The sequence below is a fragment of the Melopsittacus undulatus genome, chromosome Z (genome assembly GCF_012275295.1).
Source record: "Melopsittacus undulatus isolate bMelUnd1 chromosome Z, bMelUnd1.mat.Z, whole genome shotgun sequence".
Classification (NCBI taxonomy): domain Eukaryota; kingdom Metazoa; phylum Chordata; class Aves; order Psittaciformes; family Psittaculidae; genus Melopsittacus; species Melopsittacus undulatus.
Window position 1 is genome coordinate 79,493,124 of NC_047557.1, and position 24,680 is coordinate 79,517,803.

Below are 24,680 nucleotides of genomic sequence, written 5' to 3' on the forward strand. Positions count from 1 at the left end.
TAAAAATCATTTTGAACCTTCTGTGACTTTTTGGCACTACCACCTATGTAACAAATTAGACTTTTTCATGTGTAATGAACTGCTGCAGTGCTAGAACATAAATGTAAAATCAGAAAAAAAAAAGGTCAAGAACTACAGTAATAATTCTATGGGAAAAGAAGATATTGCAAGCCTATTACAAAGCAAAGAAACACTTTAATGTCAATTCTTACATAAATACTTATTAAATTGAGATTTTTTTTGGCCAGTGCTTTTTGCTTTTTCTTTCTCCCTGCTATATTCCACAGTATTGTCCAATGCTGTTTAAACGTGTTCCTTCTTGATGTCTCCTTCACTGCACATTTTAATACTGTAAAGATAACACTCCAGTAGAAACACAGAAGTTATGAACATAATAGAGCCAGTTAATGGCATTACAAGCCATTTCATTGAAGGGCCATCTAGTGGGGGGAAACAAAAACTTTAATTTTCCTTGTGTGATAACTTTTTGGCTAATGATAAACCTTTATGAAGTGTTCATTTCATAAATACTCTAAACAAATATATCACTTGAAAAAGGTGAAAGCTTGTTTGTTCATGGGACACGTTCATGGGACACATTCATGGGCAAAAAGTCAACAATGCTAAATAATGCCCTGCTTTTCTTGACGTTATTCGGGAAGGAAACTTAAAGAATTAAGGCACTGTGGGAGTAAGCACTGGGGTAATGAGAATCCATCAGATGCATCTACTTTATGTTCGTCTTTGAAAAACCTGAAATTTTTGTCTCAGCTGCCTCTTTCCCCCTCCCTCCCCTTCACCCTGCTCTGCTGTATTTAAACAAGGAAAGAGAGAGTTTCTTTCTTTATGTGAGACAGAACTAAAATGGTGTTCAAAAGTGATCACAGTAATATCCCTCTTTTATCCAGCCACATCAATCTCATCAAACAGAGACTACGAAAGAAATCGTTGTATATTGTCCAGCAGTTTTTTGCAATACATAGTATAGAATACAGTCCTGAAGTTCTACTAATGAGCAAACTTTGGCCACTATTTTCCAGTTGGATCTGTAAATTCCTGTAGTTCTTAACAGTGTTTACCCTCTATCTATGCCGAATGCAGAACTGAAATGAATGTGTTCACTAATTCAATTCTTTAAGTTCTGTGATACATATGTGAGGGATGACAAATCAAAAAGTTAAATCTCAAAGTTCTAATAGTACTAACATTAAGGAATGATCCTGCTAGTTCTATGAGAGTTATTTTAAATAAGAACAGCCCCACTATGGAAGAGCCTGGAAGGATCATGGGGTTAGAACAAGTCATACCAGTTACTATAAAATTCTGTATTCAGGTGGGGGCAAGAGACCGGAGAAACCAGAAAGCGAATGATGAAAGGCTGAGGTTAGTGAAACACCTGCATTTTTGAGATGCTTACCTAAATCATAACCACACATATTTATTGCCCAGTTGTTACCAACAAGAGCCTCATCAAAATAATGTAGTGCACTGTTTTGAAAGTTTAAAGTAGCCTTAAAATTTATCTTTCAAAAAATATCCATGCAGCTGACATTGATTGATATAAAAGGAAGATTATGGAGTTTTGCTGGCATTAGGAGTTGTTTAAAATTTCTGTTGCAGTTCTGAAATACAATGGCTTGAATTTAGCAGGTGTAAAAGTTAAATTTGATGTATTAGTGTATGTAGAATATAATTTTAATTTTCTCCTTGTGAAAATTACAGTAATGATAAACATACATCTGGACAGAGGCTGAATATTCAAGATCAGCTCCATACTCGGCTAGGACATTATCTATGCATCAAAGTCTGCATTTACATTTACTCTACTGTGTCTGGAAGTTTCCCAGCCCTGTATTGACAGAATATTATGATTTTATAATTCTTATATGAGTAAGTCATTCACCTAAACAAAAAGAGGTAATGATTTTGCACTAACTTATCAACCAGACCTGGCAAGCCTAAGCAACAGCATCTGTAACCGCTTCCTCTGCCAAAAGACCTGCATTTCTAATGCTGGACTACAGAACTGTCACCTCAGAAACCTCAGAATTGTTACCACCACTATATGAACTGCTGAGAGAAGAGCCATTGGAAGGAGTTGAATTATGATCTAAAAGATGATTCAGTACTCCAGACTTAGACTTCTATTGCAGAGTTAACATGAACTGTTCTCTAGAAGTGTTCACCTCAGGAGGTGGAGTGTGCTCTTCCTATCACTAGCTCTGCTACTTCAGCTCAGAAGAAAGCCTACCATGTCTACAACGGGAAAAACAAAGTGATGTTCCAGAGACAATACATGCATAAATACATGTTTCAAACAGCAGTTACAATTATTCGAGAAATCTATCAAATATAAATCAATTAAAGAAAAAAAGAAAGGAAGCATTTAAAAAACACTCATTTTTTTATATATAATTTTCCTGCATAAATGTTCAAGCTGTGCTTTTGGAAAATTATATAGTGCAGAAAAATAGTTTGGTATCTGAGGTAAAACAATATAAAAAAGAAGAAAAAGGTAGCACCTAGAAAATAACCCTGCAAATATTCTGGGGGAGCAGTAGGCGGGAGTGAAGAGTGCACCAAGAATTCTGGGTTCCTTTTGGAGAAAATCCAGATAAAAGTCTGAAAAGACTCCACCATGTGCTTATTTTACTGAAATAGGGGGAAAAAACCCACCCCTCTTTGTTTACCAGGAAGTACTGAAATTTTGAACAAGATCTAAAGCTGAGCCATCTAGTGAAGTCAGGATGAGTCCATGAATGTACAAAATCACAGTGAAGGGTAATTAGAAACAATGTTTTAATGTCTAACAGACTACAGTAGTCTGTTCTACATTAATTTCAAATCCACTTCAGCAAACTAATGTCTTAGAAGGAAAAAAAAACCCACATATAAATGCTGGACCACAGTAAATGACACTGACTGATAACATTTTAAGAGGTGCGCACATTCTGGTAGTGTACACAGTCTGCAATGCTGAAAAGAAAAAGGTAGCTCGAAGGCAAATATATACACAGATGTCTACCTCTTTTTTTTTGGAAAAAAAATGTAGTTAAAGCAAAATTTTGATTGTGATATCTGTTAATTTACAATAAAATACATTGTAGAAGAAGCTACCAGACCTTGTCTTCAGTCACCTTTGGTGAATTTACTTTTAAGAAATAAATAATGAAACTTGCTAAGTTGAATTATGAATGGAGATGCTGTAGAAGGAAAAAGGAAAGGAATGCATTGTTAAAATCAAGTACAAAATCCAGATGATTTCTGTAATTATGGAACAGCGGATTAAAAAAAAAAAAAAGGCAGGAAATTTGTTGTTCTTCAGGCAGTATTAACTTGACCACTCGTGACATAGGACATATACTGGATCACAGATGATACTATTTCCTCAGTAGGGACTGTAGTGACAGGACAAGGGGTAATGGGTTAAAACTTAAACACAGGAAGTTTAGATTGGATATAAGGAAGAAATTCTTTACTGTAAGGGTGGTGAAGCACTGGAATGGGTTGCCCAGGGAGGTTGTGAATGCTCCACCCCAGCAGTGTTCAAGACCAGGTTGGACAGAGGCTTGGGTGGCATGCTTTAGTGTGAGGTGTTCCTGCCTATGGCAGGGGGGTTGGAACTAGATGATCTTAAGGTCCTTTCCAACCCTAACTATTCTATTGAACTCTGATTTTTACTAAATCCTGCAACCAAAGACTCAAAAAAATAGCTGGGAGACCTAATTTACAGTAGATGAAAAATAGGCATTCCATGGCATTTACCTGCCTTCTTAAAAAAAAACAACAAAACAGAAGTATTTTAACATGTCACCACGTGGTGTGCATTTTACCACCTTTTTTCTTGCCATTTCTTAACTTACACACCACCTATTCAAAAACTTCAAAATACCAAGATCTATGATATGTAAATGCAGGAAGAGGAGGGCTGGAAAACCTGCAGGGAATAAGCCTGACAGCAAACTAAATAATCACTGGTGTTTAGCAATTCAATTGATATCAGGCATTAAGCAAATGAATAAACAAGACTGAATCTAGAATGAGCAAAAGGGTATCCAACAGCATTTAGCTTGAAAAAGGGCCAGAGGCTCCCAGCACATGAGGGATGTGGAGGTGTTGGAGTGAGTCCATAGGAGGCCACAGAAATGCTGCAAGGGCTGGAGCACATCTGCTTGGAGACTGGCTGAGAGAGCTGGGTTGGTTCAGCCTGGAGAAGAGAAGGCTCTGGGAGACCTTGGAGCAGCTTCCAGTGCCCAAAAAGGGGCTACAAGAACCCTGGAGAGGGGCTTTGGACAAGGGCCTGTAAGGACAGGACAAGGGGAATGGCTTTAACCTGACAAGAGGGGACACTGAGATGATCTCTTAGGCAGAAGTTCTTCCCTGTGAGGGTGATGAGGCCCTGGCATAGGTTGACCAGAAAAGCTGTGGCTGCCCCATCCCTGTCAGTGTTCAAGGCCAGCTTGGGCAGGGCTTGGAGCAACCTGCTCTACTGGAAGATGTTCCTGCCTATGGCAGGGTGCTGAACTGGATGAGCTTTAAGGTCCCTTCCAACCTAAAGCAGTCTGTGAGGAAGAGCTGTAGAAAGATGTGGAAAAGCGGTAGGAAAGCTGTAGGAAGATGCAAACCATGATGTGCCCCTGTTTGAAGAGGACTTATGTGAACATGGAATTATTTTCAGGAGAGAAAACAGGAAATTGTAAAGAGAATTGGAGACTACCTCTCACTTCCTAAATCCCTGATCCTTTCCTAACATTTTTCACAACAAAAACCAGAGATCAATGTAAGATGCTATCAACTTCAAAGGTTTGCTGGCACAGATGCCTGTGAGCTGTGCCACCTCCTGTTCCTTCAACTCCACCACTGCTCTCTAATTGAAAGTGTTGTATAGTGCATGATGTCTAACAAGGTGCAGTCTGTTTAGAATAACCTACTTTATTCCTATAGGCCTCCATACTAAAAAAACCCAACCAACCGACCAAAACCCCAAACCCAAAACAATTAAAAAGATTTTCCTCCTCCACCTCTCCCACATTCACAACTTGCTTTAGTGGCACTCAGAAAAGCATCAACCACCAGTCACAGTGCAAGAATCCAATGACAGTTCTCTTCTTCAACTTTCTGCAAACAGTCTTTGTATTATCTATTGTTTAGCAAATAAAATTTAAATGCTTTTCAGCCTTGGTTGCAAACTCAGTACCCATTTGCAGTCCAACAACAGCAGGGAATAAAGCTGCCATTGTTAAATGTCTTTTTTTTTTCTCCTGTGTGCCTGCTTTCCATAGATCTCATTATTTCTCCTGGATCTGTACACATTGTCATATCTAGGGCACAGTGATGCTAAGTAAACAGGGAGAAGGCTGTGAAATTTTTATCATCACTGAAACAACTGGCTGGAAGTTTACACTGTATTTAACCTTTTTCCAAAGGAAACATGGAAGAGAGCATGTGCCATTCCTCTGGAAGAGCTGTGCTATTCTAGAAGAGCTGTGCTATTCTAGAGAAGCAGTTTGAGATTAAGCACACACACTTGAGGTATTTAGGCTTTGTTGTACAACAGTTATCAAAAGAGACTGCAATACCCAACTGTATTAGATTAAATCTGCTTTTTTTTTTTTTTTTTGTAAAAGATTCGTGTGATATTTAGAAATACCCAGACCATACTACACTTCTCTGCTATTAAACTTGTAGGAGGATGGCTCATGCAAGGCACAGTATGGACATATGCCTGTGCAAAAACAGAATGATCAAGAGCAGACACCCACAGTTCCTAATACCTTATACAAAACTTTTGAAATGATTTCTAACAAAGTTCTTTAGGGAAAGCAAATGACAATTTACATTATGCTAAAAAAAAATCTTTTAGACTGTTCCTAAGAAAAAAAAAAAGGAAGCTAAAATAACTAGGCAAGGAGAAAGAGGTAAAACAGCAGATATATTTCAAAAGATTGATAGTAAACTATCATAAAAGTTGGTATTAGACCTGATGTTTAATATATTTATTAATTTAAATCAATAAGATGGAAGGTTGAAATGCCAATCTCATAGGTGACAGAATTACATAAGGAGGTGATGTCAAATGTCTGAGGAATGAAACAAAGTTAGATTAATTACTATCACTAGTGGTTTAGCTTTACTTAGCACCACTATATAACCTGATGAGATAAAATTCATGGTAAAAAATAAAAAAGCAGATCCAGAAAAAATGCAGACACGAGCTATTAAAATAATGAACATTGTAAGAGGAAAAATTAGATAATGAGCAACAGAAAGGACTAAGGCATTTTAATTTACACAGAAGATGAATTAACATAATCAAGATATTCAAAATAATGAATGGTTTAGAGAAAGTAAATTGGGACTCTTAATTACTCTCATAAGGCATTAGGGAGAAATGTTCCAAGAACTTGAAAGACAGCAGAGGTAAAACTGATAAAAGCAAAATTTTTTTCCACACAATGCAAAACTCACTGGTGGAACTCGCTGCCAAAACAGCATTAATAAGAAGAGCATAATAAAACTAATAGCACAATTAAGCACATACACCATCTTTTTCCCATGAAATTATAAAAATAGTGGGTAGAACAACTATCCGTCATTTCAGACAAAATTATAACACAATTAAAATCTCTTGTGGAACTCAAGCAGGAGTTTGAGTGACAACAGAGAACAAAAGTTACTACGAAAATGAAGAGTACACAATGCACATACCAGATGAAACCTTTCCTGTTTATTATTTGAGATACTTGCATCTTTGTTAAAATGTAGAGCAGTAGCAGGAGAACAAGAAACCAACTGCTGATATCATAGCCTAGGGAAAAAGTACTGAGGATTGCAGTCCACTGCTTGCTACAAAGGACTGCACAGATATGCACACATACAAAAAAAGTCTCCCGTTTTTTCAGCTGAGCCATATAGTGAAAATAAACTTCAAAGAAAGTTTCTGAACAAAAATGGCCACGTGTTTTCCAGCTACAGCACTGATTTCTTCTAGAAGAAAAAACCTTTCAAATTCTACTTTTGGCTAACCATTTCCTTCCCAAATGAATAAATAGTTAATTTTACTGTGTTTCCTCCAGTTATGGACATGGGGGCTAAGAGAACACATGGCATGCCTATGGTTGTAACTCTGGTCACTTACATCAATACTTATGTCCTAATAGCTATTTTAATGTTTCTTTCTGTTGAACTCTGCCAATCCATGCTTTGGAATAGAGTAATTTTATTACATGGTTGTACAGTAGCATGTACAAAACAAACATGTGAAAAGATCTCCAGGGCTCTTGGGGAGAGAGGAAATCTGAACACCTTAAACCCAACCTCAAACTGAAAATCACCTGAGAACCTCTGCTTTATATATATAAACACAACAGCATTTTTCTTTGAGTTTGCTTCCTTTTTGTTTTTACGATAGAAGAGTTCAGAAATCGGCTACCAAGTCAGTGCCTCAGAACTTTGCTGGAATTTCTACCTCCTCCTGAGGTACTGAGATTCACTCACACATGGCCTCTGAGCTTTGGAGAAGATGGCATTCCTGAATATGGAGCTCCCACACGGCATTGTACTGTACTGCCTCAGCAGCAAAATCTCATCTCCAGAATCTCATTCTCTTTTGTATTGACTTCAGTGTTTTTGATTCCCACGTGGTTGAAAATGTTAACGTATGGAATGGAGAATATTAATACAGTACTAACAAGGTTCAATCAAAATGGGGGAGGGTTGAAGTGTGTAGCATGCAAAGCATTTCCCTCCAGTACCTGGAAGCAACTGAGAGATATCCCAATTGCTAATGTAAAGGGAAAGTATGGAAGATTTTGTGGCAAATGAGGATGGCACAGCCTGAATAGGCACCCTCCTTCCAGAGTTGTGTTTGAGATTGCTCCCCACTGCAGGGAGATGGCTCAAGCTCTTTATTAGTTGCAGTATTGACATTAGTAAGTGATAATACTATTAACAATTTAATGACCATTGCTGTTAAGACATATTTTGTTGCTTGCCCTAGGAAGGGCAGGTGAGACTTCTTGAAGCAGAGCCAGGGGGTTCCCAGTCAACATCCCCAGAGGACAAATTCACCTTGAAGCAGGGAGCAAAAAACAACTGGCTGCACCAGAGAAGGTGAATGAAAGAAGTAAAAAAGCATTAAATAATAATTTATCATAGAATCACAGAATGGTTTGGGTTGGAAGAGACCTTAAGGTTCAACCCCCTGCTACAGACAGTTCCAATTGCCTGCCACAGACAGGGACACTTTCAGTAGAGCAGGTTGCTCCAAGCCCCATCCAACCTGGCCTTGAACACTGCTAGGGATGGGGCAGCCACAGCTTCTCTGGGCAACCTGTGCCAGGGCCTCACCACCCTCACAGGGAAGAACTTCTTCCTTTTACCTAATCTGAGTCTACCCTCTTTCAGTAATTTATCAATCACTTCTGAGCATGCAAGGTTACAAAGCAACTAGTTAAACCAAAGTAAAATGGGAAACACTTCTCAGAAAAGTAGTATAGAAAGCCACCTCTTCACAGCTGGTAATCATTGTTCTTTTTAATATTTCATGCAGAGGCTTTATTTGCCCTCCTCAGCTGTTACCATGTTGTGTCTTTTGTGTGTATTTTGTGAGTGCCTAAAAGATCCTTTCCAAGTAGGAGGGTGCCACTATATACAGCACTGTGTCATTAAATGCAATCCCAGCATCAGAGGGTTGATACCTGCTCAATGGCAAAGAGGCTATTATTTATTGCACTCTTCCACTTAGTTATTTTTGTTTCCAACTTTTTTATAGTTCATTTATGTGGTACAAATCCCCTAATTGATTCCAGTGACAGAGTTGCACTAAGCTTTCCCCTCTCCAACTTGCCCAATATTATGTAGCAAATCATAAGCATCTTAATTGAAAAAGATACATATTATTAAAAGAAGGATCCAAATTATTCACCTGAAATACTATTAAGAAGCAATATGTTTTAATGTCATCCACCCCATTCGATATTCTATACTGTCACTACAAAAGTTACTTTCAATAAATATTTTAAAACCTAGCCACCATTAATGTGGTTTAAATAAGACATAAACCTGTAAAATAACAGCAATAATTACATGCTGCAAATTATACATAGTTTATGGTGGAGGTAATCTAGCATATCTAATCACAGTTCCAATTTTCTCCTAGAGCATAAGAGTAGGAAGAATTGCACATGGAAAGAAGGAGAGAGAAGGAAGAAAATAAAGGTTTTCTAAGCAAAAAAACTTAGCAAAGTCCTAAGAGCAGGCAACCTATCTAGTATATCATAGTATATAAATGTGTGCCAGGGCTCAGGCTATGCTTCTGCTTTCTGTCCTTACATGCTCTGCTAGGATACAACTGCATAAAGATATTGATAGTGCCCAGAAGAATCGTAGAGTATCTTGATGGTATTGACATCTCCAAAAGAAAAGAACATAATGTGTGTTGTGTAGTGAGAGAGTGTTGCAGTGCTCCCCATCCTTGACTAACCCTTTTGTAGATAAATGATGGAGAAAGCAAAGCAGGATACCACTAGAGCATAACCATAGCAGCGTTTCTGCTGTTTAGTTTCATCTTTGAGGAAATATGTCCTTTTAGACTCTCTGGAAGTCATTACAGATCTCATACTTGTAAATGGAATTATTAAAAAAAAAAAAAAGAACATAATGTAAGATAGCACTTGACTGCAGACTCTATTATTTATTTGTTTAAGTTTCTTTTAAATGGTAATATTGTATTTTGTGGCAGTTTTTCACATTCAGATTCTGAAAACAAATTTCTCCAACTCTCTTCAGCTTCCTGGGAAGGTGACTGGAGGTACTGAACCCATCCTAGATGCCCAAGTCCTGATACTGATTTTGGAAACCAAGTCTTAATTGACTTTGTAATCCAGTTTGGTCAAATTCTTTTTATCTATTTTTAGTACATTTTTATTTTAACCTTGGATCTTCAAGCAATCTGTTGTGAAACTACAGGCACCGGATGTTTCTGGCCATCCTTTCCTCCCAGAGGAATTGGGAGCACAGATCACATAGGGTTTGTGAGCTTCAATGCATTTTGTGGAGAAAAAAACCAAAACACCTTGTGTACTGATCTGTATTAACTTGGCCACAAATTCCAAGTTGCTGTCTGCTTATTACCTTAAGAGACATAATTCATGCAAATTATACATTCGAAGTGTCCCACAAATACAGAGCTCTGCAGACAATGTCCTTGCAAGTCCTTCATCCATTGTCTTCATCTATCCCAGTGAAATACATCATACAGACTCTTTCTTTTATCCTCTCTGCCTCCTCTGTACCTTTTCCCCTGACTCACTCTTCCCATATTTGTTCAGAGTTACTCCATTGTGCTTCTCATTATGAAACAGTAATTTCCTAGAACTATTAATACTTGTGACAAATAATACCATTCATGGACTTGCTCCCCCAGGGTTTTGACATAGGAGAAGAAATATTTAAAGGAAGGAGAAAAGACCTTTCTTTCTCTAGCTCTGGACACATGGATAGACTGCTGAATCTTAACAATCTGAAATCATACATTAAAACAGTAGTCACATAATCACAATATTAAAATGAGAATAAAGAAGAAAATTCCGTAAAACATTCCTGCATGCTTGATATCCCTCAAGTAATACTTGTGAATGACCTGGAAGAACAATACTTAAACTATTTCTTTCCCCAAACAAACTTTGACGAAAATAGATATTCCAGTGTCCTAGTTGTCATCAAAATGTGAATTGCAGAGCAAAAATTAAAGGATTTCGGGATTAGTGGGTAATCAATAACTTGATCCCCAAGCCACAGAAAAGAAAAAAAGCCAACAGCAAAGGAAGTTTCTTCTACCAATCTAACAATAAGAAATAAACAGTATATTGCAGGAAAAATAACTTAAAACCCCAATATATTTGATTCAAAAAACTCTCCAGGGTTCAGTAATTACTTTCTGTGCTTTATAACCCTGTAATTTGGTCATCTGGAGAAAGAATCTCACTTTGTTCTACACACTCCATAAAATCTTGCATAATGGTCTATTTTCCCTTGTATTTTAATGCTAATCTGATTTTAAAATGAAATAGTATTTCTTCAAACTCAATACATTATGTCTGTGGTGATACCTGAACTTGTTATCAAAACAATAATTTACAGGTACAAAACATGTTGAACTTTCCCTGTACTACTCTTTCAGCAGGCTCCCAGGAGGGGGTTGTGCTGTTCTTTGACAGAATCAATAGACACAATGCAAAATACCTGAATTACTAGGAAAGAGGTTTTTCAACAATTTTTTTGGGGGGAGCTTCAACAGCAGGAAGTGTTGCTCTGTCTCTGCTAGGTTTTGTTTGTGGCTTCTGGGGGCTACAGCCCATGGATGAGCAGTCCCTGATGTCTAACTGGCATCAGAAGAAAACATCCTCCTGGTCCAAACTGTTATGTTTTCCTTTCCAAGATGCCCAGTTTGAGGAACATTGTGCCTCTCTGTGCACAGGGGTGAGACCAATCTCCTGGAACAATACAACCCCCAAAACAGCATTTCACACCTTAAGGTGGCCTGTGTTTGTTTGGTAAGCTTTGCTGGAGCACAGTGTTAATTACACTCTTGATTAGATTATTTTGAAAAGAGCTTTTAGTCTCACTTGAAAGCAACTTTCAGTGGGCCATTGCAGTTCCTCTCCCTAGTCTGTGGGCACTGACTTGCAAAAGCAAACCAAGAAAATTACTACCTGCAGCTGTTATCTCAACACTTTCAGTTCATTATCAAACAGACAACATTTCATGGGAAATGAAAAAATCTTCAGCACTTTCAGGAAATGATATTTTTGTATTTATATGTTAAGACTTCAAAAATCAGCATGATCTTTTTTTTGTTTGTTGATTTTTTTTTTTTAATATCACGGTGTTAGAAAACAGCTTCTTCTGAATCATATTCTGAAGAAGGTGGGTGAAAAGGAATATACAACCTAACAATGTTTGAAAAACTATTTAGTAACAAACTGGCTCTTGGCCTCTAACATTATATAATGTGATTTCTCGTAATGCAGCTTCAAGCATTCCCAGAACATACTATAAAATCTTAATTTTTAATAGACTGTCCAGAAGCCACAATGAATGCTATACAAACCATTCCTCTATCAAAACGTAGGGGTGTGTAAATAAAAAATAGCTGCGTAAACTCCTTCTGGATCTTTGCTTTATGCTAAGTGTTGATCTAAAATATTCAGGCAGCGTTTGTTCGTTGAGAGTGCGAAGGAAAGCAGCCCTGGGTCTTCACATAATAGACAGCAAGATGCTTTGGTGCACAGAAACTTATGCAAAAATTTCAAATTCCTTCAAATTTTCAAATTCCTTCCAAAATTAAAAAAACACAACAACAACAACAACAAAAAAACAAACCAAACCCACCCCCCCTCAAAAAAAAGCCATACCAACTTACACACACAACAAAACAAACCAACCAAAGAAACAAACAAAAAAAAATAACCATTCCAACCACTAATTAACCTCCTACTCAGCAGCAGAGATGGTATTCCAAAGGATTTCTAGATACACTTTCCATATTGGTATTTAAAATTTAAATTACAGGTGAATTTAAATTAAAGGTGAACAGCTTTTCCATATTTCATTTTAAATTATAGCTAATACCATAAGTTAAAGGGCAAAACCACAGATGTATATTCTGAAGGTAGGAGGAATTTCACCATTTTTTTGTGTAAAACACTAAAAAGCACATCTGCTGAACAATAGATCTCAAATTACTATTTCTGATTGCAAGAAAGCTTCAGATTAGCAACAATGTTCTGAATTCTTCACACTGTTAAAGAAAAATAGAAAGTAATGCTTTTTCAATAGAACGTTTTTCTCTCAGAGTTCTACGCTACCTAGATGCTGTTAGGTATCTGTAACATTACATAAATGAGTGGTGTCCATTTTGTTTTTCTGAACTTGTTAGCCCTCAGAACAAAAACCAGTTTGCTAACATAAAATCTGTTTTTCCCATCCTGGACTTCATTACTTTAGTAATTGAGCAGGTCATGAAATGATAAAAAGAGAAAAGATTTAGGAGAAACAATACTTTATTAGCCATTTGTCTTGTAAGTTTTTTGAGATGTATGAAAATACCCTATATATATTCCTTGGCTCAACCACATACAAATAACTTACCAGTAGAATCAAGTCAGTTGTCAGTTATGCAAGTTTATTTTTCCATGTGCTATCTCAAGATAAGCAGGTCTGCAATATTAAATTTCCACTGACATAACTGTGCATGAATTCTGATCTGATTTAGTATTACATGGTGCAAAAGGTGACACGTTTTCTTTAATATAGCCCATTAGAAAAGGAAAGGAATTGCCAGTGTATGAAACTTGAGGAGTTTGCTTGAAAGACTTTGGGAGTTTGGGGTCAACTCAGTGGAACAGTAACTTGCTCAACTACCCCAGGCACTAAGCACTGTGACAAGCAAACATAATACCTGGTGTAGTTACTCAGACAATCAATAAAAACACTGCATTATCAGACTGCTACAGCTGTATGTTAACCTATCGTATTACCTCAATGGCTCCCAAACCAGTCAAACATTCATTTGCTGATCATGCAGATAGTACAGATACCACCCAAATGTTTATGTCACATTTAATACTAAGCCAGAATGCTGAAACAACCATTTACTCCTTTCCACATTCCATAAATTCTAATTTTTGACCATACACCAAAGACTACATCCAAAATCGTGAAACGACAAAGCCAAATGCTCCAAAATTACAATATGTGAGATTTAAGGTAAGCTCTGCACATGCCTGCATCATGGACGATCAGTCCATGCCTACTCCCCAGCACATCTCCACCCAGCACTGTGTGTATTCTATCTGTCTTCTGATGTATATCCCAGCATCCTTGCCCACACTCCTGTCTGCCCAGCATCCAGCCACCCCTGCTCCTTAATTTGTCTCTACATTGTTTTTTGTCTACACCTCTCTCTGTGTCCCTCCTCTTGCTCCCTCAGACTCCTTGACTTAGAACTGCTCTTACAAGGCTTGTGGGTGGGCATTTATTCCCTTGATGTGCACCTCAACATAATAGTCAGTAAATACGCTGAAAATCCATTTCTTTTGCCAGCACTGGGCTCCAACAGTTGACCTCTTATGAGTCCATGCTAGGCAGCAGCAGCTGATGTCCCAGCCCCACTAAAAGGATGCTCTTTTCCACCATAAAGCACAGCAATTCCAGATAAAATGTCATGGCAATTTTTTGCAGTTCAGCTTAAAATTTTTCTCACATTTCACTGAAGTCAAAGGCACACACCTAGCTTAAAAAGTAGATTTTTGAGTTGTGTGTGTTGTGACCCTCAGCATAAAACCTCAGCTGAAAACCCAGGACATGACATGCCACTCATTTTGCAGAGAGCTGCAATGATGGACACGGTCTTCTCTCACAACATCACCTCACTGGTCCTTCATTCTCATTCACAGACACTGTGGCAGCCACATATCTGCCACCACGGACTGCGCCCATGCAGAATTCATCCTCATGCTAGTACATCTCAAACATCACTTTTCTTCTACCAGGCTTCCAAAGTTCTCTTACCCATTACTCTGTGCTTTCTGTGGGACTCAGATGAAGAATAATGTATTATGGACTCTACGTGTTGCTGAAGAGCAAGTTCAAATGGCATCTTTCTAAAACAGGTGTTTGGTGCTGTTCTTTAGAAGGTTAAAATGGGGAACTGTGGAGAAACCTGGAGAAATATTCAGGTCACTAGCAAATACTTAGATACTACATGGATTGCTTAGAGTCATAAAATCCTAGAATGTTTGGGTTGGAAGGAACCTTAAAGCTCATCTAGTTCTAACACTCTACCATGGGGAGGGACAACTTCTACTGGACCAGGTTGCTCCAAGCCCATAAAACCTCATATTGAGCACTTGCAAATCGCAAGTTGCTAATGGCAGCAGCTTAAACAGACTATAATTCATCGTGAAACTAGGTTAAAAAATTCTGTTAAATAACGAAGAATGATCTATTCTCACCACTTTTAAAGCCACATAAGAGTTGGAGACCTTTGGAGCTCAGGAGTAAACCAACCTGAACATGTACAAAGGTTTCAAAGAGAACCAGCAGTAAAAGTTTTTGGTTGTTTCCTCAACACTCTTAATTCATCTCCCCTGAGCCACAAAGAAGACCGTACAGATGTTTTTACTATATACCATTTTATAAAGTTACTTTTTGAGGAGCTAGTTGAAAACAAACCTTTGCTTGGTCTCAAAAAATTTCAATCTGCTTAGTTAAATTAAGAAATAATATTCAGGGTAGAGGAAACCTGTAGGACAAAATCATGTCATACTCTGAAGCAGCTAACATAATTAAGACATATTCTTCATTTGATTTAATAATTCATTGAATTATACTTGGATTACTTAATAAATGAGGAACATTACCCACACTGTATTAGTCACAGGTAAAAAAATCCTATGTACATGGATGAGTGTAATTCATTCAACAGTTTTTAGACCCAAAGTCCCCCAGGGATCATCTCACACATACACCTCCTTGAGTGCCAAACTTCATATATAAATCTCAGATTCTGATGTCAGTAATACTCATTCTACTCTGCTACTTTTGACAGTATTTCAGGACTTCACCAGCATGAAGAAGTCTGATCTCAGTAAAACTAAGCTGCTCAGAAGGCTGTCCAAGTCACCTGTCTTCAAAGCTGTACACTTTGATCACAAAGCATATCTCATGCTCCAGAATGAGGCAGGGTGAAAACTGCTCTTTGTGGAAGTTCTGGTGCAAAGGCTCCACACGATCCAAAGTACATCCTGACAAAAGTGACTTTGGGGTGATCCAGTGATCAGAAACAGCCACAGCTGATACCCAGTGTATGCATTGAAGCAGTCGACATCATCATTCCTTCCTATTATGCATGATTTTGATAAAAATCACATGCTTTCTATCACCACCTCTATATGAATAACTAAGCTGAGCTGAACCCAAACTGCACTGACAAGTTTGACCTCTGCAGCTATGTACTGTAGATTGCCCCGTTGTAGGCTTGTTTGATAAGTACACATAGCCTAGCTAAGCTTTTAAGGGACAGCAGTTTCATATGAAGTTACAGTTTTCACTGAAAGCTACTCAGTTTTAATTTACAGTTGGTATTTAGGTGCTACATTCATGTAGAATGTCATGGAATCAAGCTAAAGGTGAATCTATGGATTTATTCATTCTAGAGTTTTCTCCTCACTCCACTCTCTATTTCTTTATAGTTTTCCTCCCATTTATTTTACAGGAAACAACTGCCACTACAATAGACTACAATTTTCTCTGTTACAAGATACAAAAATATAGCCTACATTGGAGTTATCTTTCTTCCTTCTCATCATCTTGGCAAATGCAGGGCATGTTTCTAAGACAGGCTAGGAACATATCTTGGTCTGAAAACAAAGTTGATACTTCTCAGCAGGGATGGTTAACAGCTCTAAAATATAATTTAATTTGACTCAACTATTGTTCATTATAAAAGCTTCTAGTTATCTTGAAAGGTAGTAACATTGACTCAGAACTGCAAAGAATTTTCCAAAGAACAAAAGTCTAGAGAGAGTAGTCAAGGGCACAAATGATTTGAATATTTTGTATTAATAAAATATTATTACTGTTAATAAAAAGGTAAAATAAAATAGTGCTCATGCCATGCATCTTCTTCCACTTAAATCTGCAATAGTAGCATTGCTCACTGGCCCAATTCTGTGGCATGCTGAGGACTTCCCAGAAAATGCTGAATTGAGATTCTTTGTGATCATTTGAAATCTTATCTGGAGCTTGTTAAATGGGTAAAGCACTTCTTGAAAGACAAACAAAAATCCTATACACGTAGATTATGCATATTGACCACTACATTATTATAACATAACTGTGTGAAAATCCTTTTGATAGCTTGTTGATGACTTCATGCAATTTAAGTGACTATTTTTTGCTAAGATAGTGCATAAGCCAGTGTTTAGAAGGGAGACAAGAAACAACAAAAAAGAGACAGGAGTGAAATTAGATTAAACTGTAAATCTGTGGTTGGCATAGGTTTTGCAAGCAGTACAGAACATATGGAATGAAGAATCTAGTGTCATTTCTTGGGAAAAAAAGTATTAAATTATGGACAGTTTTTAAATACATAACAGGACAAAGAAATAAAAATAGGGGAAAAAGTGTTCAGCTGCTAAGCACCACTTTGTGACTGATATAAGAAGTGTACCTGCTGTCTTATTAGGCATACTGTAACTGAACATGAAAGTTAATATTCTCCAGTAAAAAAACTAAAAAAAACCCCAAAACAACTTCCTGCTACCTTAAATTGACAGTCCCGTCTACTTTAACAAACAGCACAAGGTGGAAAAGAAGTCAATAAAATCCCTAACAATGTGGTAAGTACTGATCCACCTTGTCAAATTCCTCTCAGTATTACACGACACTAATATTCATAAACCACATTATTTTAACTAATTGCATACACATGAGCATTCATCATGCCCAGTTTATTACTCTTGTAACTGCAATTTTGAGTTGTCGAGCAGCGTCCCTTCATCACATGTCCCATAACTTACATCAGTGCATGCCCACCTGGACCTCATCAAGTAGCCAAAAAATTACCCTTTCACTGGGAGCAAGTGACTAATATCTAAGCTGGCTCTAAAGAAAGACACTTTTCATAATCACCCAACAATCTGCTAAATGAAAACATATGGATAAGCTTAGGTAAAGCCTGCAAGGGGTCTTTACTGAATGGAAAACATGTAATAGACTATTTACTGTTAAGTCCAAAGGTTACAGTACTAATAGCTGCCTTGTGATTATCAGGGAAAGCAAAGACACTGGCCATGGTCAGATATCTGGGACGTGTTTTACATACTTGCAACATATGCTTCAGTTTCAATTAAAGTGAGGCTTTGGCACATTTATTAATCTTTTTACTTTTATTGCATTAGAAGACCCATTTACCTGAGTTTTCTATTATAACATACGAAAAAAAAAGAAATAGGAAAAGTCAGAGGCAACTACCACGTGGTGTTACAAAACATACACGTTTTCTCACAAAACTCCATTTTGGACATGGCTTTAAGAAAACACCTATATGAAATAAAATCATAGGAAACTGCACCCTTCAACTTCAACAAAGAGATTTAAGAGGGACAGCAGTAGTTCACAGTATGTCTCATACATGCGAAAAGAAAAAACACCCTACCATTTTCCTACAACAAACAGTTCAGTCCTAATGATGTGTTGATGTTTTACAGTTTCACCCAGTGCAAAATAACACCCACCCACTGTACAGAGCACTGAATGTACATGGTAGTCCATACATGCTTACTTTAAAAAGTGTGATTTTCTTTTTCCATTCAAAGAGCATATTCAATCACGAGAACTCAAAATGTTTGCAATGATGAAGACAGCTTTGAATTTATAAAAATCAACCTAAACACCTTCTGTATAGAAAGACAGCTCTTAAAAGGGCTCACTGAATGCACACGGTAATGTCAGTACTCACTTTTATTCAACCTTGGTAACTAGGTGTAGAAATTTTTTTTTTAACTTTTGTGTCAATTTGAGAAAGGTGAATATTAGATCACAGCATTGAAACCTACACTGATATTTCTAACTGAGTATGTTTTGCCCGCCATCTGCTAATCACCTGGGAGCTTGGGAGGAAAAGAGAGGGCTGACCCCCTCCCTCATCTTCCCTTTAAAACGAATTTGTTTAGCATTTTCCAGAAAACACTATGCAGTAAGTCTATAGGCTGGCTTAAACTGAAAGCAGTCAAACACTACTCTTTGTGAGCTAATCACAGTGATTAAAATACCCAGGAATACACATGTTACTGGGATGATACTTTCGCACCAGCTCTAATAATAAAAGAGGGAGAAACTAGGGAAAATGGACTCAAATTAATGGCAGATCAGTGTTTATCAGGAAAGCCAGCATGTTAAGTTAAAATACAAGCTCTCCACAGATACATGACTGACCTTTGCAATAAATCATATATTTTATTGCCAGAAGTGTATTCTCATATCGTTTAGTGTTAAAAACCATCACATATGTGTTTTGTAAAAGAAGGGTTTTTTACTACAGTGTTTGCTGATTCTTAAATGATGTAGCTAACAATTTAAGTGATGTACAGAAGAATATCACATAATAACTTTCTGTCAATTGTAAAATATTTGAGCTGGCAATGCAATGAGCAAAATACTCCTTTTTTATCATCTCTCAGATCTTAGGTGTTAGCTAACAGAAAAATAATAATTCAGAGGATTAACTAATCACAGTGAATTTTCTGACATTTCAAATGCTGCTGCCAGCATATGAGTTCTTACAGTGGTATATAACTGTACATCTCAACTAGAAACAAAGGTCAAGAGCATAAATTAAGACGCCCTTCTTTTCTCCTCTTGAAAAAAAAGAAAAAAATCATTGCTGTACTACAACAGAAGTGTGGTAACATCTGTGAAGGTCAAAATCATCTGTATTTTAATTCAGAGTTCTTGCAAAATTACAATTTTTTCCCCCTTTTCTTCCACAAATATCACCTTCCTGGTATGAAAACACCAGCAACAATGGGGCTGTCTTCACTGTACTCTTCTCACCAGAAAGCTGTTCTGCCAGTATCTGCCATTGCTTCAGTGGTGCAAGGTCATTCTAATTTCTTTTCTCTGGCTTTTCCCTCTCCCTGGGGGACAAGCAATCCAAGGGGTCCCATGGCTTGGCTCAATAAGATGTGGAAATGAGCTGTTATTTACTGTGGTTGCAATCCTCAACCCAACCAGCTGCTTCCAAACAGAACCATGTTTGCTCAAATAACTGAATGATCTGCATCAGAATTCTGGCTTGCTGGGCCACAATGCCAACTTCAAATCAAGTGGATGTCTATAAGCATTGTGGTTATTTAAATGTCAAACAGCATGCAAGAAATTTCAGCCGTTCTTCTGGCAAGTAATTCCCTGAAAATTATACATGTCAATATCCCACTTTTAACCAGTATGGAGTTGCTATTGCTGCACCATTTTTCCCCTAAAGTGCAGCCCTATTTGTAATACTCAGGACAAATTTTTGTCCTTCAAAAACAGTTGTCACTGCAGTTATCTTCACAAGAGCTATCAAGCTCCAGACAGGCTGAATTATTTTTGTTCCTGGCAGAAAAAAATGGTCCAGCTTTGGACCAAGAAAAAAAAAAAAAAACACCAAGAAAAGCAGGATTTATAGTCCTCTGTCCTTTCCTGCAACGCACTGTAGCATTGTTAGGATGACAAACAGCTCCGTCCGATTTTCTGAACTAAAACACTTCAACTCCTTTTTTAGCTGTCTGTAAAAGTGTCACGTCTAAATTTTCTCCTCCCCAGTTACCCAAGTGCTAGGAAAGATAATTACCTTGTCATCTCTGTCATCCTCTTCTTCCTCGTCCTCTAGCATGTCCTCCACTACCTGCAGACAGAAACAGTAGTAGTTGTCATGATTTAAAAAGGAAGAGTTTTGTTCTGTCAATTCTGAACCTTTTGTAGATGAAAACTTTATTAACGTTTGAAATAAATGCACAGAAGGAAAATGTACAACTAGGAAAAAAACAGTTGATCTAGAGATTCAAATTCAGGAAAGTGTTGCAGCTTTAATTGACCTACCTTTGGGAATTATATACTGAAAACCCTTCCTGCACAAAATGCTTGCTTGACAGTTTAAGTATTTAAAAGGTAATTCAAAACTCAATGTATGATTATTTTAACTAAAGGAATCCTTTGCTAGCTCCACCGGTGCGCATGCAACACACGCAGATGCTTGCTTTCTTTTATTTACTGTTACCTACAGAAAAATGCAACGTTTAAAATAGAATTTACAGAATTCACCAAGAGATTTTTGAAGAGTACAAAACTTGGAATAAACTTATATTGGCTTATCTCCTTATGATCTACAACAATGATATATACCATAAGCTCTATCAGCATTAGCATTGTTTCTTGCTAGTGATTTTATACGATCTGTGCATATGATCTTATGCACATTCATTGCTAGCTCCAGTTGCTGTGTCTGCCTCTAGGTATTCTTCCATTTAAAGACTATTCAGTGTAACACTATCAAATAAACACATACATGCAATTCATTCTACAAATATTAGTAATTATTAATCACACCATAAGCATCAAATGAACCACTGTTAAATCTAGTTTACAGAGAGATTGAGTGATTTTCTGAGGTCAGAGACAGATTTTAACAAAAAACTCAAAAATCCCTCTCTCATAACACTGTGACCAAGTCTTCAGCCCACCCTCCGGGAAAAATTTTGTATTCATGGAATTGAAATGAAGTTGTACCTCTTTATAACCAGAAAAAAATGTGACACTTTAGATCATTATTTATACTTATTTATCATTATTTAAGGACTTACGAGGATGTAAGAACAGCCATAATGAAGGTCTGCAAAGATCTACCTAGCTCAGTCTCATATTACGGATGCAAAAAGTTTGAACTATGTACTGTAAAATACACATAAAAAGGACAAGAGAAGGAAAAACTTGTTGGTATGATACATTAATACTTGTGCTTGTTATAGATACTTGAAACCAGCTGAAATGAAATAGTTCACTTTGTTATATAGTGAAGCTACAAAAGTTATAGGGTACTTGACATTTAAGACAACACATTAAAAATAAAACTTTATGATCATCTCTAACAAACACTGCTGCAAGGATATTTTCATTAAGTCCAACTCCCTGTCCAAAAACTAAATGGACTTGAACACTATTCAAGAGCCAAATTCAGGCAAGAGAACTTAAAAGTGAAATGGGTGTGTATCAGATGCCTTTCTCTGAGGTAACTCAATCATCATGAAGCTTCCAGTTAATCATGTTACATGGGCACACGTAAGATGTGAGTGACACGTAGGTGTACTCAATGTGCATGTCTAGAAGAGCACCCTGCACACATGTAAGTCAACTGCAGAATTCAAAACATTTTTAGTTCCACCTGCTCATCCTTGACTGAACTCAGTCCCGAAATCTCTCTGACAATAAGCCTGGGATTTTGGAGGGGAAGTAGCCTCCAATTCTGTCTGCTACCTGCTCTGTCCTGAAACTTATAACCAAAAGAACTAGAAACACAAAGAAATGGTGAAGAGTTAGCATGTCCAAAACCCCAACATAGAAGCATGACCTAAACGATTAAGGAACAATTGCTCTTCAATTCTTTCCTGCGCAGAGAACAATTTTATCAGGAGCAGTATGACAACGGAATATTCCACAGCCTCTGATCTGATGTAAGCTAGGCAGTTATATGGAATTATAAAATCATAGAACAGTTAGGGTTGGAAAGGACATTAAGATCATCTAGTTCCAACCCCCCTACCATGGGCAAAGACACCTCACACTAAACCATCTCACCCAAGGCTCTGACCAATCTGGCCTTGAACACTGCCAGGATGGAGCATTCACAACTTCCCTGGGCAACCCATTCCAGTGCCTCACGACCCTTACAGTAAAGATCTTCTTCCTTATATCCAATACAAACTTCCCCTGTTTAAGTTCAACCTGTTACCCCTTGTCCCATCGCTACAGTCCCTAAAGAAGAGTCCCTTCCCAGCATCTTTTAGGCCCCCTTCAGATACCGAAAGGCTGCTATGAGGTCTTCAAGTAGCCTTCTCTTCTCCAGGCTGAACAGCCCCAGCTTTCTCAGCCTATCTTCACACAGGATGTGCTACAGTCCGTGATCATCCTCGTGGCCCTCCTCTGGACTTGTTCCAACAGTTCCATGTCCTTTTTATGTTGAGGACACCAGAACTGCACACAATACTCCAAGTGATGTCTCAAGAGAGCAGAATAGAGGGGCAGGAACACCTCCTTCAACCTGCTGGTCACACTTCTTTTGATGCAGCCCATGATACGGTTGGCTTTCTGGGCTGTGAGTGCACATTGAAGCTGGCTCATGTTCATTTTCTCATTGACCAACACCCCAAGTCCTTCTCCACAGAGCTGCTCTGAATCTCTTCTCTGCCCAACCTGTAGCTGTGTCTGGGATTGCTCTGACACAGGTGTAGGACCTTGCCCTTGGCATAGTTAAACTTCAAGAGGTTGGCATCAGCCCACCTCACAAGCGTGTCACAGAATCATAGAATGGTTAGGTTGGAAGGGACCTTAAAGGCCATCTACTTCCTATCCCCTGCCACCTCAAGGACACCTTCTACTGTACTGGTCTGCTTCAAGCTGTCTATAACCTGGCCTTAAACACTTCCAGGGTTGCCCTTCTGGGCTACAAGAGCACACTACCAGGTCACAGGGAGCTTCTCGACAACTAACATCCCCAAAGTCCTTCTTCTCAGGGCTGCTCTCAATTCAGTCTCTGCCCAGCCTGTAGCTGTGCTTGTGATTGCCCTGAGCCATGTGCAGGACCTACCTACCCTAAAACTTCTAAGGTGGATGATTTCAGTGACCCAGTTTACCAGCCACCTCCAAAAACATTAGCATTAGCTCTAACAAGGAAATGGTGAACTGAAAAGACAGGATGAAAATAAGCCGTTAAGGGCTTCAGCAAGATATAAGACTTCTTAAATCAGTTTTGCTACATGCAGAAAAGTCTGTAATTACAACATTATGTGACTGAAGCCCAAGCTATAAACCTGAATCTGTTGACTCAGATACTGCCTACACCTGGAGCTGACTAAACACACTAGGTCTCATACTTTTCAACATTAATAATCCCCAGAGACTTAAAGATCTCTTTATGTACATCCAGAAATTCCTCGTCTTGACAGGATTGAACAGCAGAACGCCTATCTCACATTAGCACTAAAGTTAGCATGGAGATAATTAGCTGAATTGGAAACCTCTAAAATTGTTGCAGATGATGGAACCTTGCTGAAATCACTTGCGTGACAATACCCATTCTAAATTATCCAGATAATAATACTTTAAACTATTTTTTTTATTTTTTTTTTCTTCCCCATCTAATGATCTCAAACTACTTTACAAGCTTCTAGAGAGTGGCAAAATGTTAACTCATTCAAAGGACATAAAAAGTCCTTTAAATTGCTTGAAGCCCAGGACTACCAGCTCCTCCATTCAATTTTTTTTTTATTCAAAAGCCACTGCCACTCTGTACTCCTGTTCTAGGTTACTCATATAATCAATTACATTGAGATTTGGAGTACTGAATTGTCTGGAAAGGAAAACAGAATTCAAATATTGCAGCAAAATAAAATGTAGTAAAGGTGATTCTATGCCCAAGATGCATAAATGATTCTTTATAGTATATGAAACATAGCCCATGCTTTCACTTGTCTTGAAATTCAAAAGGAATAGTTCAAAATAAAAATACAAACCCTGAACATTCAGACAATAGGGACACAATAATATAATTTATTAGTTTGCTATAACAAGCATTTCCAGAACTTAGACATAAATTAAAACACAGAAAGCAGACCCTTCATAATCATATGATATATGAGGAACTGGCATGCCAAAGCCTTACAAAAGCCATTTACTGAAGTATGATCTCTTTTTGCAGAATAAAGCATGGCTCTTCAAGAGAGGTACAGTGGGGCTGAGGAACAGATTTCAGTGTAACATTGTAGTAAGTATATTGTAGGAAAAAAAATTACAATGGATATTTTTCTCCTTTGATTCTGCCTCATTGCTATTCAAATAAAGTGCACATGTGCTCCTTG

At 37.8% G+C, this 24,680-nt stretch overlaps 1 protein-coding gene across 1 annotated transcript in view; it reads right to left on the reverse strand.

Annotated features, from left to right (window-relative positions):
• MCTP1 (multiple C2 and transmembrane domain containing 1) overlaps positions 1-24,680 on the reverse strand; it is a 271,275-nt gene that overhangs the window by 17,286 nt on the left and 229,309 nt on the right. The window contains exon 18 of the mRNA XM_005145967.3: positions 20,402-20,455. Coding sequence (XP_005146024.3) covers positions 20,402-20,455 — 54 coding nt within the window. The remainder of the gene's footprint in view (positions 1-20,401; positions 20,456-24,680) is intronic.